The sequence below is a fragment of the Brugia malayi genome, assembly GCF_000002995.4.
Source record: "Brugia malayi strain FR3 genome assembly, contig: Bm_v4_Chr2_contig_001, whole genome shotgun sequence".
Classification (NCBI taxonomy): Eukaryota; Metazoa; Nematoda; class Chromadorea; order Rhabditida; family Onchocercidae; genus Brugia; species Brugia malayi.
Genome location: NW_025062476.1, coordinates 11,292,146 through 11,319,462, shown reverse-complemented (window position 1 = coordinate 11,319,462; position 27,317 = coordinate 11,292,146). Strand labels below are relative to the sequence as shown.

General features: G+C 25.9%; 5 protein-coding genes across 5 annotated transcripts; all 5 read right to left on the bottom strand.

Annotated features, from left to right (window-relative positions):
• Nucleotides 1-2,521: 2,521 nt before the first annotated feature.
• On the bottom strand, nt 2,522-4,219 carry Bm2235 (Dual specificity phosphatase, catalytic domain containing protein; the record flags this gene model as incomplete). Its single annotated transcript, XM_043079254.1, has 5 exons — nt 2,522-2,601; nt 2,808-2,988; nt 3,101-3,279; nt 3,484-3,646; nt 4,058-4,219. 5 exons carry the CDS (start codon nt 4,217-4,219, stop codon nt 2,522-2,524), a joined length of 765 nt encoding a protein of 254 aa, XP_042935188.1.
• A 1,097-nt stretch (nt 4,220-5,316) lies between these two features.
• Bma-lect-2 (Uncharacterized protein) lies at nt 5,317-9,196 on the bottom strand (the record flags this gene model as incomplete). Its single annotated transcript, XM_043079253.1, has 9 exons — nt 5,317-5,400; nt 5,758-5,885; nt 6,012-6,147; nt 6,557-6,620; nt 6,830-6,902; nt 7,254-7,439; nt 7,978-8,144; nt 8,581-8,680; nt 9,139-9,196. The coding sequence occupies 9 exons, from the start codon at nt 9,194-9,196 to the stop codon at nt 5,317-5,319; spliced, it is 996 nt and encodes a 331-aa protein (XP_042935187.1).
• Nucleotides 9,197-10,359: 1,163 nt separating this feature from the next.
• Nucleotides 10,360-12,906, bottom strand: Bm4830 (leukocyte cell-derived chemotaxin 2 precursor, putative; the record flags this gene model as incomplete). The annotated part of the gene is made up of 5 exons (XM_043079252.1): nt 10,360-10,540; nt 10,790-11,166; nt 11,627-11,693; nt 11,801-11,901; nt 12,715-12,906. 5 exons carry the CDS (start codon nt 12,904-12,906, stop codon nt 10,360-10,362), a joined length of 918 nt encoding a protein of 305 aa, XP_042935186.1.
• A 4,617-nt stretch (nt 12,907-17,523) lies between these two features.
• Bma-ndx-3 (hydrolase, NUDIX family protein) lies at nt 17,524-18,868 on the bottom strand (the record flags this gene model as incomplete). The annotated part of the gene is made up of 3 exons (XM_001896800.1): nt 17,524-17,687; nt 18,029-18,266; nt 18,569-18,868. The coding sequence occupies 3 exons, from the start codon at nt 18,866-18,868 to the stop codon at nt 17,524-17,526; spliced, it is 702 nt and encodes a 233-aa protein (XP_001896835.1).
• A 1,418-nt stretch (nt 18,869-20,286) lies between these two features.
• Nucleotides 20,287-26,721, bottom strand: Bma-zyg-12 (Uncharacterized protein; the record flags this gene model as incomplete). Its single annotated transcript, XM_001896799.2, has 18 exons — nt 20,287-20,392; nt 21,076-21,176; nt 21,616-21,702; nt 21,918-22,099; nt 22,222-22,397; nt 22,630-22,800; nt 23,015-23,081; nt 23,159-23,267; nt 23,419-23,609; nt 23,887-24,013; nt 24,120-24,195; nt 24,320-24,483; nt 24,699-24,791; nt 24,906-25,030; nt 25,138-25,218; nt 25,482-25,660; nt 26,158-26,240; nt 26,677-26,721. 18 exons carry the CDS (start codon nt 26,719-26,721, stop codon nt 20,287-20,289), a joined length of 2,163 nt encoding a protein of 720 aa, XP_001896834.2.
• Nucleotides 26,722-27,317: the final 596 nt, after the last annotated feature.

Sequence of the window (27,317 nt, the reverse complement as noted above, 5' to 3'; positions counted from 1 at the left end):
TATTCCCCATTTACATCTACATCCAATAAATTTTCCCGAGATCAATAAACCGCATCCAAAGTAATATTTTTTTCAACTGCAATACACATAAGAGTATATTTCTTTCTTGGTCTGAAATATTTTCCAGTTCCCGATATTCATTTTGCTGATTTCTTAAATAATATTCTACATGAATTAACAATTTTAAATATTCATTTTCAACTTTTTCTTCTTTTTCAAATATTTCATTTTTGGCTTTACATAAGAAATTTTCTGCCTTTAAACATGTCATGTAAAACATTGCAACATAAAACATTCTTGCATTTCTTATAAAAATTATTTTCAACTGTGCTACATTGGATCCCTATTACTTACCAACCGGCATTTGCTTCGCTGTTAATTGTTGGTGTTATTTTTATTATTTTTAATGAATTTATTTTATCGCATAATTTCATCTTTTATTTTCAAAAATTTCTTAAAGATTATTTAATATAATTTCGTTTTCTTGAACAAATCTGCAGTATTCAATTCTTTTTTCTTCTCTTTTATACACAAAAAATTATTTTATAAAGAAATATTTGAAAACAATATCATATGTTGTCATCAGTTTATGATAAATATACAGAAGGCGAAAAAAACTTTTTTTTTTTCACATTTTTGCAATTATTCAAATACCTAACAGGGATACTTTATTGTTGTCGCAATTACTGTCGCAATAGTGCAACATTATCGTTATTCAGATGATATTGTCTAAGGAAACTATCAGTTCTGGGAAAATTTTATTTTCATTGAATTGGTTTAAAACAAATGCATGCCATAATGTTTTTCCATCAACATTTATTGAATGTATCTTATTACTTATACTATTTCTTAATAAACAGAACAAAATTGTTGTATAATCAAAAATTTGGCTAAAATATGAATATTTTCAGACTCGAAAATGACTCACTAGCGATTTAACCAGTGTTTGTATGGGTATTTATTTCTTATAATTTTTTCATACTCATTATAACAATAGTGCTATCTTGTCACCCATACCAGCATGCCACAATCTGATTTTGTTTGTTTTTTTTTTGCATATAAAAGATATAATTGAATATAAAATATTTTTAATTTTAATGGATTAATGGATTATTGCGCAGAAATTAGTTGTGACATATTTGATGCTTAAATATTATTTGTATTTCATGCGCTAATGTCAATTATTTTAATTTTTGCTTTTGCATTCAATGACTTAACGTTCGAGCGCAATATATTCATAAATTATAATGAATTGTTGTCCCTGTGCAATTTTTCTTCTGGTTCTTTGTATAGAAACATTAAAAGCTTATTTAATTTCATAGTAATATTTTTCATCACAATTTAAATTTATTTAAAATTTGCTTAGTTGCTATCTTTGGAATTTGCAAATGTGTTTCCTTTTTCAAAGCAAAAAAAAAAGGATAAAAGAGCGGAATTTTAATGAGTACATTTTAATGAATTAATAGCTTTTAAAGAAAGAAATATTTAACACACACACACACAAAATTCTATGTTGAAAAGAGCCTAGAATTTTGCATTAAGCAGATAATTCAGAATGTTAGAGACTATCTAGAATTCTACATTAAAAACAGAATGCAATGGTCTATATTTAAAAAAGAAAGGTGAGAATTCGAAATTTTAAAGAGGCTTTTTATTAATCTTTTTAAAATAAAATTTCGGACAATCTATAGAATCCTCTTCCTCTTTTTATACACAGTTCTGGACTTTCTTTTTTTTAATGCAAAATTCTGGACTATCTGTCTTCAATGTAAAATATTGGACTATTTCTAATGCAGAATTCTCTATGTCTAGCATTTGAACTGCCTCCTTCTAATACAAAAACTTTAGACGATCGGTTTTAACACAGAATTCTTAGTTTCAAAAATAAAGGTCAAAATGGAAATGAAGTGCAATACCAATCTTTTTATCAAATTTATCAGTTTTCAAAATTTTTTGTTAAATGATTAAAAATGAAGCATAATAAAAAGGAATTTATGAGATTTTTCACTGGTAAGAATTAGCACCAGAAATACAATCAATTTTTCTTCACATTACATTGTTGAAAGGCTACAATATTTTTGAAGATCACCGGTCTCGCATTTATGCGAGTATTCCTGTATGATAGACAGTAAAAATATTGAATTATATAATCCTGCAATACAAATTGTGCCTAACAAATTGAGGTTCCGTAACTACAAATGTCTTATAATAACTGATCACAATTGATTTTTTAACAATCAACATATAATATTTCCACATAATAAATCACTGATTTAAAATGTCTTCTACCATAAGTATCTATTGAGATATCTGAAAATTAAAAAGCTACGGGCAAAATTGATTAGCTAGCATCAGCAGCTCATGATTAAGGTAATTATCATTAGTAAACGTGTGCTTCCTTGATTTACAGTATCATTACCATTCTCATACTATACAATGAGCTGCTGAAGTCGGATTTTGAGATAATCAGCTGTACCTTAAATTATGGAATAATAAACCAAACATACATGGAACAAATGCACTACTGGTCAATGAAACTTATATTCGCGTCATTAAAAATCTCTGAATTATTCTGACGTTTCATATATTTGACACATTCTTCTGCAATTTATTACCAATTGAGCATTCTCATAAAGTATTTAAATCAAAATTTACCTGCAAAACATAACTACAGGAACCAGAACTATAATTTTCACACATAAAAGCCTTTGTCGAAACCCATTCGATCATATTCCATACCAGTTTTAATTTTAATATGAACATACTATTTTTTTTCAGACTTAAATTTAAATGAAATAAACGAATACTTTTTAAGGAGGTATTAGAAGATGGAGGTTTAGTATCCACGCATATGGCCGATTCATTTGGAGCATCCGGTGGAAAATTTGAAGGAAAATTCAACAACAGCATTTTTTTATCACTTGCCTTCAATTCATCAAATGCTTCATTATCAAACTGACTCCTCATCATTACTTCTGAGAAACTTCTCTGCAAATATATCTTTATTGATAATGGTTTTAAGATGATATAAAAAAAAAATACACAAAGAATGCGTGCAAATTACATATATTTTTTATGCAAATAAAAAAAAGTTGCCAACTTTTCCTGCGTATTTTGCAAGTTGCATGCGAAATCCGAAATTTGGATTAGCACAGGGTCGTTTATTAACGATATATGCCAAAGCAGCAGCATAACTCATATCGCAAACTGTAATAAGATAAGCTGCAATAGTACATACACTACGGCTAACTCCAGCAATACAGTGCACGAGAACTGATTCTGAAAACTAGCTTAACTTTTTGCCACCAAAAAGAAATCATTAGAAATGTCAAACCATTACAACCAAAAAGACATTAAAATATCAATGAATATTTGCAAAAAATATAAATAAAAACAACAGCATAAAACAATTTTGCTCCTGTTTTTTTAAAAAAAAAATTGATGAAAAATGACTGACATAACTTCTAATTTTAATTTACTTACTTTTTGCTAAGCGAGCACGATGGATAAACGTAGTAGTTTCCATAAAATATTCGCTAATATTTGCTTCAGGCACATCCGCTATATGTATACGTAAAATATTTCGATCATCTATAGTGCTACCAATACGCCCGCTCAACTCATGTATGGACACAATGTAATCGATCTAATCATAAGCAAATAACATTAAGTAAATCTATGCTCAAAATAGCATAAACACAATTATATTATGTTACATATATACAAATATTTTTTTAATGTAGGTAAGACAAAAATTAACTTCTCTTTAGTCTACAACAAATCCTATAATGTTTTTCTATTTGTACATTTGATGCAATACAACTAAGAATATCATCTAATCTAATTTACATTATCTATATATCAATTAAAATAGTAAAAGATATGAAATTAAAATTCATGTAAAGCATTAATCGAAGTAACAGTGTATAAAAAATATAACAAAAACAAGGAAAAAAAAACTTGCACTAAATCAACAAGTAAACCTAATTAAAGTGCATGTAGTTGCATAACAGATTAAATAAATATCATGCATAACTAGAAGTAAGAAATAGTAAACCTGTTTTTCTCGCAATTGTTCCACATCATTAGCATCACGTAAACCACCCAAATATAAATATGGGAGAATTTTCGTCATTCCATACCAATTTCGACCTTTCCATTCCAATAATTTTTTCACACTTTGTTGTTTTTGTTGACTTATTTGTCCAGCATTTTGCATCGAATCTATTCTATCACTTAAATGTATGTTAATTAATAATATGAAAGAAACCAGCAACAACACAATACACCTTATACATTTGATCTTGAAAATGAACTGCAACTACCGTACGTTTAATCCTGAAAAATTTTCGAAAAATAAACCTGAATCTATTCCACTACTTGATGATTAATAAATGAATCCTAAACAACTGATCAGATTGCTTTTCATTAATTGAAGTGCAAATAAGTAATTTCATTCTGTTTATCCTATTTGATAATCAATTTTGCATCATTCAAAAATAAAATCAATTATTCAATTTCATTCCTACGTTGTCTTATCATTATCACCATTATCATTATCATTCGAAAGATTACAAATTAATCAAAATATTATTTTTCCGTCAAGGTTCGAGGAAAAAAAATCGAATTTAAAAAAGATATAAAAAATCAGACAAATAACTTTTCATATTAACGTTTAATCGAGAATTGATAATCACCAGTGAGGTATTTATTGTTGCTTTTTGACTGAAACTAAAATGATTTTCAAACTGCAAATATTATGATTTCAATTTGTCCGGAATAAAGGTATGGTCAGCTATCAAAGATTTATCATTTAAGGAAGCGATCTCCGGCATCAGAAAATTTTTCGACTTCCTTATCACCATCACTCTCCTGAATTCCCTCCGAATTTCATATTAACGACATCAACTCCAATCATAAGCAAATTATTCTAGCAAAATAACATAAGTGTTTAGTGGATTTACATAAAATTTCACGGATTTTTGTGATCAGTAATTTGCATTGCATCTTTATATATATATTCTCATTCCATAACAAACTGAATAAAATATATGCATGAAAAATTCTGGTAGTGATCTATTTGTAAAAATTTTTTCTCCCAAATATTTTCAAATAATCTTAACCAGTTATTTATCTTAATAGTAAAAAAAAAAAAAAAAGCACAAATATTTTAATAATTAAAAAGCAATAAGCCAAAAAAGAAATAAAAAAAAAAAAAAAAAAATCGGTAAAAATGATCGAAGTGAATCGATTAAAATTGCAACAAATAAATATAAATGAGAAATTATAAATAAGCAACAATTTTTCAATATATTTTTATTTAGGTGTAAAATCTGGCATACGACAACGTTTTGCTGAGATTAATTCGCTTATGTCCACAACAACACCGCGATAACGAACCTGAAAGAATTTTTAAACAATAATACTACAAAATATCAATTTTGTTTTTTTTGTTTTTTTTTGAAATTTTATCATGATTAAAAGATTAGTAATTAAATGAAAAGTTGATTTAGTTAATTATAATATAATAATGCTTAGTTAATTAGAATATAGTACAATAAAATTTCTACAATGAAACAAAAACCTTATATTTATTTGAATGAATAATTACATTTAATTAATATGTATTATTTTTTTATTAGATTATATAAAGTAATGTGAAATATATACTTATAAGTATTCTTACATCTGTAAGGTAAGGTAAAGCAATCTGGTGTATATGCTTATAAATACTAAAATGAAATGTGCTAAGTTAACCTCCATGAATACTGAATCAGGTGAGTCTTCACAGTCAAGTCGTGTTGCAATTGGTTCACCTTGTAGGACATGTTGTGATCCTAATAGTCCATCTCGATAACGAACATTATATAGTACAACTTCATAATCTGATATAAAAAGATTTTGTAAATTAATAAAAACAAGGACAAAAAAAAAAACAAAGAACAAAAAACAATTGAATGGGTATAAAAAATTTTTTAATAAAAAAAATATTCAGTGAAAAATTTACGAACCAGTCCAATCACCAGTACCAATCAATACTACACCATTATTATCACAACCAGTATAAACACCCTGAATAGCATATAAGCGACTTCGTCCAATAATTTTAGCATCAATTGGTGAATAAATATCTGGAACACGCATTTCCTGCAAAAAAAAGTGTTAAGGTTTTTTTTTTTAAAAAAAAGGAAAAAGGAGTGAAATATGAATGTGAAATAATCAATCATTAAATAATTTATTTTTATCTAATTGATTAAATTTTCTAATTAAAATAATACAAAAAAAATTTTTGTTTAAATTGCAATAATTTTTTTAAAATTCATTCCGATGAACATATACTAAATAACTTCAATAATTCGCATGTAATGCTATTTTTTAACACACACAATCGAATAGTTTTAGAATGATACAAAAAAAATTTTTTTTGATTAAATTTACTTTTTAAAAAAAAAATTAAATTTATTTTTTACATATTTTCTAATTTATTACAATAGTGATCAAATATTTTAATTTGATTGATTAAATTTTAATTAGAATAATGTGAAAAAAAAATTACCTCATCATCATCGCCCCGTATTTTTGGACATTTAATATCCCAACCACGTACTGCATTATATCGACTAAAGAAAAAATAATGATAAAATTTAACATTGCAAAGATAATCTGATAATAATTCTAATTAATATATATATATATATATATAACTAATATATATATATATATATATATATATATATATATATATTTAATTTTCAAACAATAACAAATACGATCTCTTGAAAATTAAAAAAAAAAAAATGTTTGGAAGAAATATACTGATAGAACAAACCTGTCATATTTGAACGGCAAACCTAATAATTCATTTTTAGGATTTGATTCACAAATTTGACCAGTACACATACCTGTTAAAATAGTTTTTTTTTTTAATTTAAATTTATCCATGCATCAGTTTTAATCCAATCTGTATGATATCTTTTTTTTTTTCTTTCAACTTATGTTAAGTATTGCCCGTATTGCTCATATATCATTCGATTGATAACAATTTAAATTTTCATCTTAGTTAAAATATTAGGCATTTAAATATGTACAATCACTTTTATAACTAAATTTTGCTAACTTTGTTAAATTTTATTAAGCTATATTTTTATATTTTATTTGCAACAGATAAAACAAAAAAAAAAAACCAAAAAATATAATATTGTCCATCTATCAATTTCTTGTAATAATCCAATTGAAATAATTGAAAAAGTTACAATTCCAAAGATGAAATGTTGGATCAATTGGTCGTCCTTGTTTAAACAATTGTAATCTAACAAATGGATCACCGTCATCATCCGCATATATGCATCGATGATCTTTTGCAATTCCAATTCGTTCACCTTTTTTAACTCTTCCACCAAAAACATCTAATGTTATCGATGCGATCAATACATGATAGCCTTAATTGAAATATTTCAAAATTAATAACTAATTGTAATGAATTTGTTCAATAGCTATTATGCAACAACTGCAATTTTCATTCAATCATTTTTTTTTTCCTCATCTCTTAATTAATTAAATTTGATTTTAATAATTCGACTAAATATTGATTGAAAAATATCAAATTAATCAACACTAATTGTTCATATTTGTTAATCATTAATTTATTTCAAAGCTTATAATGATAACCAATGCTATAACATATTTATCGATTTAAAAGTTATAGACATTATTAAGGGAATACAGAGCTATCTTGTTTTCAAGTATTTTTTCTGAAAAAAAAAAAAAAGAATTAAAATATTAATAATTAAACTATAAGTAATGTAATTTAATTTTAACTTTACATTGTAATTTAATTTTTACATAAGTTATTTGCAAATATTTTGATTCATAAAATTACTCGTTTAGATCAAATTTAATTTTAATTTCAAAATATTTGTAAATATTTTGATTTATGAAACTGCATATTTAAAAAAAAAAAAAAAACAATTAGCACACCTTGCCATTGACCTATTCCTTCAATTCGTACACCTTCATCAGCGCATTCGTAATTTACGTGGTTACCAAATGGTTTCCAGAAGTAAAGATCACCATCAAATGGCGCATAAACTTCACTTTGTGGTGAACATTCTATATCAACCGCTTCAAGTAATAATCCATCACGTCTAAAATTACTATATCATTTTAAATTATAATAATAATATAAAAAGCTATTTGAGAATTTGCTAGTTTTGCAGTTGATTAATCGGAAACCTTCAATGATTAATATATTTGAGAAAAAAGTATACAAAGTAAAAAAGTATGTATATATTTCATAGATAAATAAATTTTAATTATAAATTTTTTTCTTTTTTGTTTTGCGTGTACAATATTGTATAATAATTATCATACTATTAATAATAATAGTAATAATAATAACCAAAATCTTAATGTTATTGTAAATAATCTTTCTTCACACGTTTGAAAATAGGGTAAAAGTAATGTTATATTACAGATTAGTCACTGCAAATTTGTTTGGTAAATTGATTCATATTTTATAAAATAAAAATAATTTTCATTCTGCATAATTTCTCATTAATCCATCCTTAAGCAATTTTATACCTTTTACTTTTGTAATGACCACAAAATTCGCCATCGCATTTAATCAGTTTGTTTGTTTCATCACTTTGACATATTCTTCCCATACATCCCAGACCATACGCTGAAAAATTACAAATATTTTTTACCAAATATAAATTTATTCATCTTATTTGAATAGAACTTAATTAAAATTTCAATCAGTAATTAAAATAAATCCTTTTTTTGTATGATTATTATTTATTAATTTTTCAAATTATTTAATTTTGATCATTTGGTTATAAAAATAATTAGTAGGAGAAAGTAGTAGAAGAAAAGTAAAGCTTCATTTAAATTAAATTATTACATTTTAGAATGCAAACTTTTTTAAACAATAAATTAATAAATTTTTTAAAAAAAATGATAAATAAATTAAAAGTAATAATTTAGTTTTACATGCTACTAATAATAATTGAGTTTGAATTATGTTACAACTTATGACACCACAACTGATTGATTACTTATATATTTCTAATCATTAAAAGAAAGAAACTCAAGTGCTACTTACTAATTAACTATTTGATTATTGATTAAATAACTAACCTTTTGAAAAAAAAGCGAACAATAAATAAATGTATAATAGTGATGAGGTAGACATCATGATTATTTGGAGATGGCTGAATGAAGATGCTAAGATGCCTGTCTAACCAAAGGTGCAGGTTAATGATCAAATGATTAATTAGCGCCTTATCACTTCAATCTCTATGCGTCTATGATAAATCGTTGCTGATTATCTTCTACTGACAAACACCTGCGGTTGGCTAATCAATGTATGTGTATGTGTGTGTGTGTGTGTGTGTGTGTGTGTGTGTATGTGTATGTGTGTATGCCTTATGCATCAGTATATAACTCTCATCTTCATATCATTATATATCATTTCTATAAAAAATATCAATATGTAAACAAAAAAAGTGGAAATTTTGCAATTATCATTAAATTTTTTATCACAGATTATAAAAGTTTAAGCATTTCAATATGTTATATGCCGAAATATATACGATCGATCAAATAATCAATCAATCAATCAATCAATCAATTAATAATCAGCTAATCAATTACCATATATGTAATAGAAATATTATTATTTGAAACATTTTTACAAAATTATTTCAATACTAAGCGTTTATTAAAAACACTTTTCAAATAATTGAGTGGGAATTCTCGGTAAGTTAATAAAATAAAAATTACAAAAAAAAAAAAAAAAAAAAAAAGGAAAAAAAACATTAAATTGTACACTTATTAATTGATTAAGCTGTAATGATATAATTGAAATTCAAATAAATAAGAAAAAATAACTACCTGGAAGTTAGATAAGAGATAATAATGTTTTTAAAATATTAAAATATTATCCAATGGAGTAAAAGTTTTTTAAAGACAAGAAGTTATCGTAAAATGACTAATTTTATTTTCAAAATAATTTCTTTTTTTGATTAATAGTTTATCAACGAAATGATAATGTTACCTTATTTTTTTTATTTTATATTTTGAATTATAAAATTTCAGCACATAATTCACCGCAACTATCATCACAAATTATCTGCATATCATATTATTATCTTTTTTATTTATAAATCTTAAATGCAAATTTATGAATACGCCAGTAGGATCATATCAGTGTATTTGCTATTAATGCATAATATTTTATTAGGTAAAAATTTTAATTGAATAGACTGATGAGAAAATGAAAATTCTAATTAAATTACCAATTATAAAATTATTTAGATATAAAATTATTATCCCAAAGTATTTGCAATCACATTGAATTTAAGATGAATGAATAGTGTCAGATTCTTGTGTGATATGTTTTAGCTTTAATTTATGAGCTTTATCATGCAACATCAAATGAAGTAATCCTTTCGTCTTGTCAATTGCTTTGTAACCACATTTAGAACAATTATATGATAACTGTTGCTCCATCTCATTAGTATGATGATTAAATGATGACCTATAAAAGATTATTATTATCATTACTTACTATTATTATTATTATTAGTAGTAGTAGTGTAATAGTTATTATCACTATATTGTCTATGCAAAAAAAAAAAACGAGAATGAAATCTATAACTAAAATTTATTTATAGCACTGTAAAATATGTATTAAGATAATTTAAGAAAAAAGTATAGTGATTAATTTTTAAAATATTATTTTTCAAAACAAAATTTTTTTCAAAACATTATTTAGTGATTAATATACCCAATTACAGCATTGGTTGTTTCATTGGTGCAATCAATAAATTTCAATGGTTTCTTCATTTGTTGCTCATATTTTCTTCCATTTATAATTGTTTCAGATGAAATTGAATGTGAAAATGCTAGCCATTCGTTGCAATATTTCATTGTTTGCTTTCTTTTAGCATTTAAAAAATATTTTAAATTTGATGAACTAAGAAATAATGCATAGTGCTTTTGAAAATGGCGCAAAAAGCGATCAGCATGGCTAAATCCTTGTTGGCAAAAATTGCAGTGATAATGGAGACGTTTTTTTAATTTACAAAATGGTCGACTGCAAAATGCAATAAACATTTTTGTTGGTAAAATTGATTCCATAGTTGATGTTATCATTGGTATATGCTGAAAATATTATAAATGGCAAATTTTTTTTTATAAAAAAAAAAAATGCAATAATTTTCTTACATTATTCCTTTTTTCAAATTTGACTGAAATTAAACGAACAAATTAATAATTAATATTTTTACCAAGCATTTTTAGAAATGCTCGAAGAAAAGTGCATAAACAAACAGCATACATATATATTTATATCTTTATGTTATTACCAATAAATATTTCAAATATTAAATGGTATGTGAATGTAATTTTTTATAGTGTTTAAAAAAATCTTTAATAAACTTAATAAAGGATAATAATCACAAAAGAAGATAATCGTAATTTTTTCCAACAAAAATTAAAAAAAAAAAAAAATTCATTCATTCAATTTTGACCGTAAAAAAAGAAAATAAGCATAAAATGTAAAAATCAAATAGTTTATTGTAAATAATAGAATTATAAGAAGAAAATAAAACAAATTACTTACTTTTGGAATGGTTAAGTATGCTTGAGTTGCATCACGATCGTGATTTTCGAGATTAGCATTGGATATGCTATAAATTAGCATATGAACAAAATTTCGAATGTAATAAAAATGCACAGCTTAAAATAATCATACTTTATTAGCCATTATTTTTTAAAAAAAAAAATGAAAACTTACAAAGGATTTGTCATATTGCAATTATTCATATTTTTGATAGTAGTTTCAATTTTTGGTAATTTTACTGAAGCATTTCGATTTATTGAATCATTTTTATAAGCCTAAAAAAAGCATGTTTCCACTTCCTTCAATTTCTCCAACAATTCATACTCTTTTGCTTTTTTACTAAAAAGAAAGTTAGAGTTTAAATTATTTCTTCTACTAATAAAATTTTAATGATGAGATCTACCAATTCATTAGTAGTAGCATCATCTTGTAAATATTGGTAAAATTCTTGTGACAAAAATGACATTTGAAAATCATTTTCATTACATTCATTAATTTTTCACTTGATTGATCGATCATACCTTGTGAAACTGATCAGCGAATTAATTTGCTCATAGAAATGTTTCAAAAATATTTCATCAATTTGTGCAAATGAAAGATAATAATAAAACAAGAAAAAAAGAATGAGAAAAATGAAGAGCATCACTTGAAATAAAATTACTAAAAATAATATTTAATAACAAATAGAAACAAAATAAAAAATAAACTTTACTTTTTTATTTTACATATTTAATTTTTTAAATCAAAACAATGGAATTTGATTAAATTCATTGATTAAATAATCAAATAGTTATTCTTCCATGTAGAATAAATTTATTACTGCACTCATATTTCTTTAGTAAAAATCACAAAAAAACCCTTTTCTTTCAAATTTCATTCCTGTTGAAGAAATTTGATATAGCAATAAATTTGTTTCACATGAATGAGTATTCAGCCATTTCTATATCAGTAATAAATATGTAAAATAATAAACTGACAAAATTTACCAATCAAAAATTTATCAATTTTTAATTACAAGCAAATCATATGCTTATAAAAACATTATGCGTAATAATTTTTAAAATCAATTTATAATAGAAATAATTAACCTTTAATGTTGTTATTTCTCCAATTGATAAATTATCTTTTATGCGTCTTTTTTGACGTAACATGCTGCTAAATTGTTGTTGTTGTTGCTGTTGTTGTTGTTGTTGTTTTTGTTGTTGTTGTTCCTGCTGTTGTTGTTGTTGTTGTTTTTGTTTTTCATGAAGTCGAGAACAAATTTCATCCAATTTTTTCATATTTCTGAAATTGTTAAGCTAGAAGTAAAGATAATTTTAATGGTTAGTAACAGAATAAGCACTTATTATCATTTCTTGGTTTCCAAGACATCCTTCCCGTTTCTTTCCTTCTCTCTCTCTCTCATTCAATAGTATTAAATAAATCATTTTTATTTTAACAACTAACCATTTTTTTTTTTTTGAAAAGCGAAAAAAGTAAGGAAAGCTGTGCCATATAAAATATATTTGTCTAATTTATTTATTCAATTAATTAATTATTTCTAAATTTGTTTATTTTTATATACTGCTTTAATAAAAAAAAAAAGTGGATGACACTACTACTATCAAAATATTAGCACTGTTTACTATCATTTTGATCATTTTGTCATTCTGTGACGAAATACATCATCTGATACTATCACTATATCATTATATCATCACTGTTCTTATCATTTATTATATTATATTATCACATATCATTATCATTATTGCTATAATTTTGATAATTCAGCTATTACTTATATCATACTTGATAACTGCAGCACTAATGCTGCAGTTTCTATTTATCAATACAGTAAAAATTAAAACAAAAAAAAAAAATCGAGAAATTATGGTTTGTTATCAAATAATCATTCGTTCCTATTATTTCTTTTTTTTTAAACAAAATTATTCAGTTCTCAATAGAAAAAAAAAATTAAAATATATGCGTAAATATTTCGTGAAAGAAATATATTTTAAACTATTATTTTACATTTCGTTTCTTTTTCACTCGCCTTATTAATTTTTTTTTTTTCTTATAACTTTTAAATTAACAGATCGTAAATTTGATAACGGGACGAAAAAAAAAAAAATAATTGCTACTGGTTGATTATTATATTTCATGCATAATATATTATAAAAATATCAATCTATATTACTGATCATTTAATTAACAAATCATTACATTCAATATGAATCAATTTGAAGGAAAAAAAAAATTGCACTATTTTTCTTACTTTTGTTAACATATTTATATACTTTTTTTTTCTCATTAATTTAAAAGTTATAAATAATTCCAAAATAGAAATTAATTTGAATTATAAAGTATGACAGGAACTATGATTCATTTGCAAGATGTATAAAACGATCTTTTATTAATCATAATTTATTCATTATTCATTCAATGCTAGCATAAGCTAAAATTTTTATTTATTGAGTAAAGATTACAATTTATCGAGAAAAAAAATTACGATTGTTAAAAATTAGCAATTATTTAGCCTATAACAAATATTTCATTTTTTTTTTTAATTCAAACAAAAATTTTTTACTATGTATTTTCTTTTCTTTTTTTTTTTTATAGTGAAAAGAAAACATTGATCAATAATTCGACTATTTCTTAAATATTAAAGAAAAAAATAGCAAACATTAGATGGCAAAAATAAATAGAGGAAAGTAAAAAATGAATAAAAATTTGATATATGCAAAAAAATTCTTTAAATTTTTCATTCATTCCACTCCTTTCTCTTTTTTCTTCTACCATAAACTAAAGTACAATTATTTATTAAAAATTAAATAATAAAAAATATTTAATTTATTATTTTCAAATGTTTTTTTAACATAACATATTACTTCATGGAAGGCAAATATTTCATATACAATAAAATAAAATATTTATTTGTATGAAAAATTACAAGAATTGAAAAAAAAAAAAAAAAGAATGAATAAATTTTTTAAATATCATTAATTATAATAATATTTTTAACTGAATTAAATGATTTAATTTATAGTACATATAAAAAGAATTAATGTTTTCAACTTTTCTTTTCTTTTTTATAATATTTCATCGCATTCACTTCTCTTTCTCATCATTAATTATTTTGCGAAAAGACTTTTTTTTTTTTGTCTAATAAAATATATTATAAATTTAAGAAATAAAACCAACGATAAAAAATCTTTGAATAATTTTACCAATTAATTAATTCATAATTTTAATATTTTTTATAATGCATAAACAATCACATTTATCTAATTCATTATTGCAAAATAATAAATAAAAAGCAGTACTAAAGTAAGTTATTATTTATTAAATTCAATGTAAATAATTTCTTTTTTTTTCATATTATAAATAAATTATAAAATTTCAATAATTGTTAATTATTAGAATGATTTAATAATAAAGCAAATGAAATGGTAGTAAATTTAAAAAATAAAAAAAAAAATAGTGAAAAAAAATTCTATCAATAATTTGTAATAATGATTTAATTAATTAATTATTGAAATTTTTATTAATTATAAAGAAATTAAAAAATTATAATGGTTTAAATAAAAAAAAATGAAGTGAGAGGAAATTTCTATACTTCTACTGTTTAAAAAGAGACAATTAATGTGAAGAAGCATTAGGGATAAACTTTTATGCTTTTTAAAATCAAATAACATTTACAATTTCAATATAGCTAATATATTAAAAGATATATATATATATATATGTATGTGTGAGAAAGAGAGAGAGGGAGAGAGGGAGAGAGAGGGTGAGAGAGAGGTAGAGAAAAAGAAGGGATGAAAATGTTAAATAATGCTCGATTTGCTTTTCGGCTTTTTCAAACTTCCTCTTACATTAAACGAACTATTATTAGCAGCAGATTAATGGGATTGTGTAATATGTAATCAATGAGCAGACAATAAATTTTGTTACTTTGATATAAATTGCATTTTTATCTTATCAATTTTTATTGTAAATATTTTGTTATCATTTTTTCTTTTTCTCTTTTGCTTTTCTTTCAATTGGCTACAAATAAATAATGTTAAAAAGAATAATTAATACTAAATAATATGAAAAAATTTTTGAAAGAAAAAAAGTAATTGATATTAAATAATGTGAAAATGAATAATTTTATTATTAAATAATATTATAAAGGATATGTTATAAATGATTGAAGATTATCATTCCTATTTTATAAATTATTCTAACCAAAAAAAAATTCTAACTAAAATTAAAAATTAATCTATGGTGGAGCAAAAACGAAAAAAAAAAAAACAGAATTTTAACGATAAATGATAGATATCTAAATGAACGAGATGATAATTATATTTTGTTTGATAATTTTAAGATTAATAAATAGTTGAATGAAATGAAAATAGTTGATTATGCTCAATCAAATAAAGATGAAATATCTATTAATCATAAATAATATTAAAAACAATAATTGTCACTAAACAAGGATAATTATAAACGATAATGAGAAATGATTTTATAAATTTAAAGCAATATAAATGAAATGATTTGAGTGAAAGGATAAAATTTAATTTAATCATTACTGAAAAAAAAAATGAAAATTATTTGAACGGACAATGTGAAATATTTCCCAAATAATTTTATTCCAATTTCAATTCAATATTTTTTTTTGCATTTTTTTTTTTAATTATTAGATATTTTTAAATTACTCGTTTGAAAATTATTCGTTAATTAATGACAGTTTGGACAAATTATCCTTTATATCATATTCGGCTGTCAAACGACAATTTATTTTGTTGTGTATTTGAAACGCACGACACCAATCAATTTAATAATGGTAATTAAAAAATATAGCGAATCTGAATATGACGTGAATCATAGAAGGTAATTTATAAAATTTATTTTACAAGAATACATATCAAATATAGCAAAATTTCTAAGACATTTATAAAATGCCAAATTTAATGCTAATGGGTATGATTGAGGAAAAGGTTGTCATAAGGAATTTGATAATAATACAATAATGCTTTCACTGAATTTTAAAGTGTTCATTTTCAAATTCTAATTTATTATCGAATTTATTAGCTAATGTTCACCATTTTATAATAACACTGATTCAATAACAACAAGATATTATTACAGTAAATTACAAATTCTATCATATGTCTATTAAGAATTGAATAACACATATCAAAGTGGTAAAAAAAAATAAGATAAATGATATTTATCACTGTGTTGTATCACCGGAAATATATTTTATTCCATAAAAAGGAAAACAAGTTAATAAAACTCAACAAATTAAAGAAGTAAGCATAAAATATACCTGTTAGTAGGAAGTGAATAGTTTAGATTATACTCTTGTCAGGCGGAATTATCATTAAGCTCATTTTAAACTTCATTTTTAAAATCATTTTAAACGATTATCTCAACAATTTCCACATATTTGTCAACTTATATCACACTTTTCTTTCATCTTTACTTTCGCTTCATGACTTTTCCCTATAACATATATTTCTTCTTCGCCTAATTACTTCCAAAAATTGAACCAGAAACATTTTCAGTGTTCAATCTCGGTAATTTTCCTTGAAAAAGAAAAAAAGAACATATATATTCGTCTATTTCTTGCAAAACATTATACATCAAAAATGCTAATTATTATATCATTCATTCATTTCTCATAAAAAATCCTACTGATTAAAAAATGTGACAAAAATTCAATAATGCAAGGCAAATTTTTGAAGAAAAATAATATTCTAGCAATCGAATTGTTATTATTTAAAACTAATTATTATACAGGGTTAAATTTTTTGCTGCAAAACTAACAGTTGATAAAAAAATGATGAATAGTTGGAGGAAAAAAGTAGTCATGATTGAATTTGGAAAAGTATGTGTTGAATCATAATTCATCGATGAATACAAGTAACAATTTAAATTTTAGGCTGATAAAATTTTGGGAATAAATTGAGCAATGCAAGATGAAGCATTTCGGCAGTTAAACCCCAAATGCGATATTCATTCTGCGGTGTTACGTTTGTAGCAAGAATATAATGACGTGAAGTGAAAAAAACCGGTAATTTGTATTCCATATTACCTGCAATACAACAAATCATGTCATTTATGATAATAAACATTAACATACTTTTATTTCAATTATATAAACATGATAATTTATTTGTAACAAATAAATTCATACCATTCTCTTATTAAGTACAAATTAAATCACTTAAAACCCAAAATTACATTCAATTCTATCAAAAATTATAAAAGCAATGCATTAAATTAACCTACCAACTTTTTGAACATATTCAACTAGTCCTTCTTATAACTAAGTCAATTTTGGTTTGAAAAAAAAAAGAAAAAATCAATAATAAGCATTATTCTGATTCAAAAAGTCAATTTGATAAGTTTTTATGCAAATAATTTATGAATAACCTTTTCTGAAGTGTGTATAACGATGTTTCATACAAAGTTCATCAATTGGTGCAGCGAAAACAGTTTGAACTTCATCATATTTTGCTTTAATTTTACTGAAATCAATACTGTCATGTACTAAACCAACAACTGGCGTTATAGTACTCATAAAACGTGTCGTTATATATTTTAAACAACCCCAAACTTCAACTTCATAGGAATATAAGCCAATCTCTTCAGCACTTTCGCGTAATGCTGCCTGAAATTATCCTCATATAAATGGCATTATTTTAATATTTACATGTATATTATGATATAAAAATTATTATTTCAAATGTAGCAAATCTTAAATCAGCAAATATTAGCTTAATTTGTCTAGACTATAAAATATCTCCGAAATTTTACACTTTTACATTCGTAAGTAAATAATTGATGTCTTAAAACATTTGCCATTTATTTTTTTTTTTATCATTTCAGACGATATAAGTATAGAATTATTAATAATATTTGATCTATTTGTATTGGAAAATAATTAAAAGAATAATACTTTACAAAACATACCTGTTCATAAGTTTCATCTTGCTCTAAACGTCCGCCTGGAAAGCTTATCTCACCTCGATGACCAGCTAATAGCAATGATCGATGAGTGAATATTATTGATGGTGATTTATCAATATATGCTAATGGTATTAATACAGCACTATCTCGTTTCTTACTAGATAATCGTTTAATCGGATAAGATGAACGAATAGGATTTATTGATTGTTGCTTAAGACGTTCACAGAAACGTTCACGTAATTGTTCATCAAGTACAATTTGATATATTGTTGTTGATGATAATCGTTTTGATATTTTATACATTCTTTCGTCTTTTCTTTTTTTTTCTTAGATGTTCTCCAAATTTTATTAAATTATTGTAGACAGTAATAAAAAATATCTTCCCCAGCTACTACATTATAAATTTCTCAATTTACGTTTTTAATCCTTCATCGAACTAAAATAAATTGATTGAAAAATATGTACAAACAACACTGATATTGAACGTGAAAGAAATTATCCTATATAATTGGAATGTTAATATGAATCGTAAAAACAACCATTACGCAATTAATATTACGAATCATTATTGATCATCAATGATCATACCAAGAATATTACTTTTATGAAATATGATACTCCAGTTATGATCTTTCTAAATATCCATCATTTGAAAAAATTTCAATAAAACGAAGTGTACTTCCGGCAGTAAAATTTCCAAATAAACTAATAAGTAAGCTTATAAATAACCTATTATACTTTGCCTCATATATTAACCTGTGAATTCATTTCTACCTGGATATCATTCCTTCCGACACATGTAAGCATATCATCTAAACATATTACCTGTTAAACTATTACTTCTTATTCTTCTATTACTTCTCCATCCTGATTCTTATGTATTCTTATGAATACTGTCGAACTTTTTCTATGGAAAGAACGAAACGTCAGCTAATTAGATCCATCTTTTGAAAGTTAGAGTATGAAGAGTAGAAATGTATTTCATAGACAAAATGAAGTCTGTGGTACTTATATTCCAGTTAATTGATGCAATAATACATATGAAACTAGGTTTTATTGATATCAGAACATGATAACGCGTAGCTATTCAAGAAAAAGATAAGATATAAGACGATAAAACAACGACGAACAATTTCAAAAATAAAAAGAAATGGTAGTAAGCTCATTTCATCCTGAAGATGTCACGCAGCTTCTTTCGAATCTCTGTTAACAGAATTAATTTCACTTCCGTTACACGTTATCAACACAACGGAAAAAGTAAAAATAAAAAAGCACAGGGAATATGAGGAAAGCAAATGCAGAATGCGAAGCCAAACATAAAACAACAAAACACAAGAAAAACAGAATTAAAGGAAGTTAAACGCAAAAAACTCGTTAGAAATATTCACAGGAAATACAGTTACTGATCCTAAATGGACATCAAAACTATAATTATTCATACTCTATTCACTAAATAATTAGCTTTTCTGACCCTGAAGTAAGAGCAATTTTACATATTGTATCATCATCTAAGATATTCAATTCCAATGGAATCCTCCGAACTCCGTTACAACTTTTAAAGCCGTTTGAACAGTGATCTGAGATCAGCGAAAGGTGACAGAAAATAAAAAAATGACATAAAATTTACAAGCCGCATGTTACTTTTCAACTCGTTTTTTTTTTCCTTTTTTTAAGGAAGAAGAAAATAATATGATATTAAAAGGGTTAGTAAAGGAAGTGTTTCAAGTAGGCGGTACACCGGTGAACGAAACTTCACTATAAAGTGACGGAGAATTCCTCGAAAAGAAGGTTAAAGCAAGCATCAAGCATAAACCTGCAGCCAGCAAACTGAAAACAAGTATCGTAAGCTTGGTAAAATAAATATTAAAGAAAAAATTTCTTTATCTCATCCTCCAATTATACTTTTGATTCCTTAAACATGTTCTTGAAAATCAATAGAGAGAAAGTAAATTGATAGAAATGAAAAATACAAAAAATCCCTGCGAGCATCCAGGGCGGAGGAAACGGTCAAAACAAAGGTAAGCTGATATTTGATGATTAAAGTTAATATATATCTAATTAACGGTTAACATGAAAATTTTTATCTATAATTAGAATGTCCACGAGAACCAGTTAGCATATTCTTGTTGTCGAAGCTATTTGATATCATTCAAAAGTTTGGCACATAAAAAGGAAAATTATAGTTCAAAGGACAGTTTTTTTAGCAAATAGTATGACTGAAAAATATCCAATTTATCAAATTATTTATTTTCACTGCTTCATTTGATCGATAGACTTTACCCTTCTTGTTTGGAAAGGAATTTTCAAAACCAGCAAAAAATTAGAAATACTTGCCCAATATTCGCTATCAATAAAGCTGACAACGAATCATGAACAAATGGTCAAGAAGATATGAAGGAATGCCAGATAATAGTTTGTAGCGAATAGTCTAATATGCCAGTTACTCTTCATAATCCACTGTAACAGCTCGGAATAGTTACGAAAAAAGGAAAGAGCGGATAGGATATCACCTCATAATATTGAAGTTACTACATTGTCGTTGTCGTGTTAAGAAGCTTTTTTCATCGGAATGTTCTTTAAATGAAGAATTTTGTTGCTGCAATTGCATCATCTGAAAAATCATTTTTTATTACATTCATAATTTTGCAAAAAAAAAGAAAAAAAAAAAAAAGGAAAGTGTGGGAAAAAATCTAAGCTAAGTAGATGGAAACTATGACATGACAACTAAATTAGTTCAATCAACTTTTTACACTTTCCGATTAATATAAATTAATTTCCTTATCAATAAAATTCAACAGTGTTTTATAGCACAGTAATACATCAGTTTATTCAAGACCACTTTTCTGATCCATTATATTATGAAAATTTTTGGACTGTTTAACATGCTACATTAAGCATAATTTAAAGCTACCTTTAATAGCTGACAAATTTTAGGATTAGTTTCTGATTTAAACAAAAAGTACCATACATTATTAAAACTATTACCGTTAATGCTAAATCATACAAAACTAGAAAGAAAATCAACGCTTATCATCAAATGCATAGAATACCATGTAATAGGCATGAGTTGTAAACAATCGCTGTTCCTCTTCTTGCATTGTACGGCTACGTTCATGACTTTCTTTCAATGCTTCAATCTGCAAAATTGTATCGAAATTTTCATAAAAACCACCATTTTAATTTGCAATAATTAGGGATACAGAATAAATAAATAGCAAATAGTCACAATATTTAATAATCTACACATAAGCCATTTTTTTTTTTTTTTTTTTTTCATTATTACCACTTTTTATGCAAAATCTGAATTCAGCCTATTTCTTTCATGAAAGCATTTAACAAGAAAAAGAAATACATTTTGTTTGTATGTATCCCTTTCACGACGAATTGAATCAAATTCATGCCTACTCAGTGCACCACCTTCAACAGCTCGATTCTGCTCCTCCAAATCTTCAATCATACGGCGTGCTTTTTCCATATAATGTGTCAACCTGTCTTTTTCATTCTTTACTTGTTGTTTTGACAACGTTAGCTCTTCTAGAACAGAAAAATAAGATAGACAAATCTATTTTTCTCATAAATTTCAACTTTAAATATTAGACAGATAACTAGAGGCAGTAAACTTTAAGCAATCTCAACAATATTCTCCATATCCACACCATTTAATGCTTTCTTTTCAGCGATCTGCTGTTCCAGATCACGAGTTGCTTGCTCGAGTCTTGCTTCAAGCTGTGCTATTTGAATAATCATTCGTTCCCTTGCTGTCTGCTCCTCTGTTAACCGATCACTGTTCACAAAGTTACCAGATTCAATTATGGCATTCAGTTCTTTCAATCTTGAAAACATACACACTTTTATTGAGGAATAAGTAAGTTAAAATGTTAAAATAAATGAATATCAACGACAAGTAGTGACTATCATTTCCAGTTGAAATACACTGATCTGCGGAATTTATTTCTAAACTTTATTGATGCAAGATGGAAATTCAATAAAATGCCATAAAAATTGTGCCTGAGAAGAAAAAAGGAAAACCAAGGAAATTTTCAATTTTAGTCATGATTGCTTACCGTTTTCTCAAGTCATCTGATTTGTTATGTGCCAATTTAAGTTCTGTTTCCAAATTTCTCTTCTGAACAGTTAGCGAATTAAGTTCTTCCTTTAAACCCAACTTTTCGTCGTCCGCCATATTTCCAGCTAACAAACACTCGTTTTCTGCTTGCAATCGAATGACTCGTTCTCTGGAATAAAGTTCGAATTTAAGAGAAGCAAAACAGAACTGAAGAAACTTTGTAAGCCTTCCCGAGAAAAAAAAAAAAAATCTATTAAATGTAATTTTAACACCATATACGCCTACATACAGAGCTATAAGTCTTAGACATTAACAACTAATAATTGATAATTAGATAGTAATTAGACAATTGATGATATTCTATTTTTTCGTCTGAAAGTAACCTCAAAATAGCGGCTGAATTTGCGTTAGTTGTTTCATCGTATAATGATGGAGCACCGTTGCTATTATCTGAAAGTATTTTATGAAAAAGTTCCGACACTGGCTGTTATTTTCAGGTGAATAAGAAAACTTCACTATGCACTCACCATGCAAAAGCAGTTGTTCACTTAATTCACGTCGTTCTTGTCGAAGATGCTCTTTTTCCTTTTCAATCTCATCAATTCGTTCATTCAGTTGTTTGCAATCAAATTCAGCCTGAAATAATAAGATATAAAAGATATTTAGGATCTTTAACAACAAAGTGTAAAGGAATCAAATTTGTTACAGTTAATAAAGAGTCATTATACAGCAATCAGTTTCATATCAAAAACAGTACAAACCATTTAATTCCAAATAGTAAATTAACCTTATCAGATCGTCTAATTTCATCGTTCAATTTTGCTCCCAACTCCGAATTTTCCAATTCCAGAGATTCAATTTGAGTTTTAAGCGCAACATTCTTACGCTGCTCATCCTCGAGAGCTATGATACTTTCCATGTATGTGGCCACTTTATCTTCCAGTACTTTCATTTCAATCTTTTGTGCCTTATACCCTTCTAGAAAAGAAATCACTTTGTATTTTCCTTCTTATTATTGAGATATGTAACTATCTCTACTGTATAACAAATTCTTCATAAATTCAGAAAGTAAATTCCCGAAAATTTCAAATAGGATCTCACAATAACCTTAGAAAATTTCAAAATATAGGGCAACCACACCATCAAAACAAACAGACAAAATACAATTCACTTGGCATAAATGATAACCCAATATTTTCTGCATAGTTTAACTCTAATCCACTACAGATTTTTCTCTTAAAAAATAAAAATTTACTCAGTTTAGCTTTGTAAGTGGTGATCTGCGACTCAAGCGTTTTACAGTTTTGAGCAATAAGTCGATGCTCCTCGAGTTCATCCTTCAACCGCTTGAATTCCTCCTCTAATGGCGCCATATCTTGGATCTGACAATAAAATCACATCAAGATAAAAATAAATAAATAAAAACGAAAATTTAACAAAATATGATTTAAAACTTATCAATAACTATTCTAATCGATCAAAACAAACCTTGGCCCGCAATTCTGTATTTTCATCTAGTAACTGAAGATTAACATTTTTTAAATGGTCTCGTTCAGCTTCAATCCTGTAAATGAGACTAACTTTTTAAGTTATAAAATTGTTAATCGTTTAAATTATAATATCATTAACAAGTGCCTCATACGTTTAAAGTTTTTGCAAAACAAAAAAAAAAAAAAAAAAAACATCACTTGTAAAGCGCATCCTGTGTGCTTTCACGAACGGAACGCAATGACCGAATTTGTTTCCGCAACGACTCTATTTCAATAGATCCTTCGCTTAATTCATCAACGCGTAGACGCAAACTCTCATTATCGCTAGAAAGTGCCTCCTTTTCGGTGCATGCTTCTTTTAACTAAAAAAGTGATCAGTTAAGTATTATTTGGTAACATTCTTTCTTTAAAGTTGTAAATATTTTCAAATAATACCAAGATTTTATTTAAGTATCCAAGCAAAGCATTTTATACTAGAATCAAAGTCTTAATTTGATTCATGAAAAAAAGAAAAGGGAAACATCTCGAATAAACATATATATATATATATATTCCTACAATTAGATAGAGATAGAACCTTTTCGTTCAGATGTGTGCATTCTTGCTCCAAGCTTTCAACCTTACTCTTCAAATCCACCACCTGTTCCTTCGATTCCACCGGTTCAGGGGTCTAAAAGCATAGTTTAAGAATTTGTTTATTTCATAGCAATCTCTGTTACATATTCTCACGAGCATATGTCAGAAAAAAGTATGTGATACTTTGTCATAAGATTTAAAAAATTACCGATGTCTCAGATGTTTTCATTTTTTCTTTTGATCGTTCCGGCAGTATTTTTTTGATTTCATTCATAACATTCATCGCCGTCCATCGTACAGATTCGCTTTGATCTAGTAAAGGACGTATAAATTCTGAAATAAAATTATGAATTTTAGCAATCGAACGATCGAAATGGCATATAAAACATTTTTAAAGAATGTAACATAAAAAAAAGAAAAAGTGTCATATAAAATATTACTTTCACTGTTTGCACAAAACATAGCAACTCCAAGGACAAGTTGCAACAATCGACATAGCAGTTCTGAATCATCGCATTCAGCTGTAATATTTTTAAGTAATTACAAATAATTGTAACGCTTCTAATTGTTCATTATGAATTCTTAAAGTCCAATTTCCTCCAAAAAACGCAAATCCCTACTTTCGATTACCAGAAGTTATATTAATAGATTAATAAATGTCACCAAGACTTTAGCATAGTTTCTTGAATTACAATTAACAGAATGAAAAGAACTACCAATGTGAACAAATTAAGACAAACTAACAAGCTAAGAAATAGCCTATAAACAAGTCTTCTGACCTTACCTATCTGTGATGTGTCAATATGCCATTCCTGTGTCATTTCAGCTCCCAACTGATCTGTGTAATATTCCCAAAGCCGACGGTAAATTTTACGTAAATTATTTGCTTTCAATCTCCAGTTAGTCATTTGATCGTAACATGATATTGTGTTTAGCCAATTATCATTAAAAAATAACGGATCACTGAAAAATTAACTCCATGATTATTGTAAAAATATCTTTCAAAAAGCACTACGATGTTATTTTTCGATTTGAAATGAAGAACTAGCTTAAAAAAAAGCCCAGAGAAAAGAAAAAAGTGAACCAATCGTACTTATAAGATCATTTTTTTGTTCTCTTACAGATCCATGAAAAGTTCAGTTGTGATGACCTTGAACTTGTAATATTACCACTGCAAATCTCATTAATTTGTTGGAATATTTTTCAATGTATAACAAAAAGCACCAGAAAAAAGTTATGAGATCTCATAACGGATGATCAAGACAGAATAAACACATAAACCCACAGTATAAAGAAATTAGAGATGAGAATTCTATCATGATATTCCAAAACCATCACTACCAATTATATTCTCAAAAGAAAATATGAAGTTTAATTTTGCAAAAGCAAAAAAACCATCCGACGTATTTAAATTTAAGATAATTCAGAATGTGCTCGAGAAAGATTTGATAAAAACGAACATTTTATATAAAGCCTCCGCAATAGTTCGACCCGGAAAAATATCAACCAACGTTATTTCCTTCTCATTATTCAATGAATTCATCTAAAAAGAAGTTTGAACTACAGGACTGGATAGATTATGTTCAATGAATAGAATAACAATAAGCATTTTTTGCTCAAAAAGAAATCTAACCATATAATGGTTGGATAAAAACTTACTCAAAAGTAATTTGAAAGTACTGCACAGAAATATGGAATTTTTAACGAATCTTATCGATTTAAATGTTATGTTTAATCTTCATTTTTAAATAATATAAGTGTCTAGTCGTTTTTCTGCTAGAAAATTTTGAAACTCCGATCATAAAGCTTCATGTGTTGACTTGATTTCCAGCAGTATTTTTCAAGAGTCTTCAAAGACATGGAAAGTTGCAAGAATACTACTGCAGAATGATTATATCAAATTTCTTGAAAATGTATTTTGGTTTTATTTCAGCTAGATTTTAATTATAACAAAATTCCATTAGTAAAACGTTTCATACCCATTTGATGAGATCATCCAAATCATTTCTTTTTTCCTCTATCATCAGTATACTACCTGGAAATTGAACAATAAAAGATTTAACTGCATCGATTAGAAAAACGATCATTAACCTGTCAATATTTCACATATCATATTTACATCTATCTAATTAAACAGTACACTTTCAGATATGATCCTTTTTTTTTTTGCACGTGGAAGACGCACCTGCATGAGGTTTACAAGTTGAAACATGAAAAAAAAAGAACAGAAATCACCGGCAACCGTCCCTCCACAGTTTCGACTACACAACAAAAACATTAGATGTTTTATTCGCGGCAAATCATTTCTTTTCTTTTTCATTTAAAGTCTTCGACTTCCTTTCAATCTCTGCTTCTGTTATACACCAACAATCTCTACATCACTTTCTCAATCCCTAATGTAAGTCTCTATCAAAGCTGTGTAACTACTATGATAAATGAAGGTTCCATTTCACGCGGATACACTATGAATCAGTTGTATCCTGTCGCAGAATAACTGAATTTGCAATTGTATATTTGTATATCATTTAGAAGAAATTCGTTATAAAATGAATATTAAATTAAATGCTTTTCTTTTAAAATAGAAATATTAAAATACTATTGTCTATAAATTCTTTAGTAA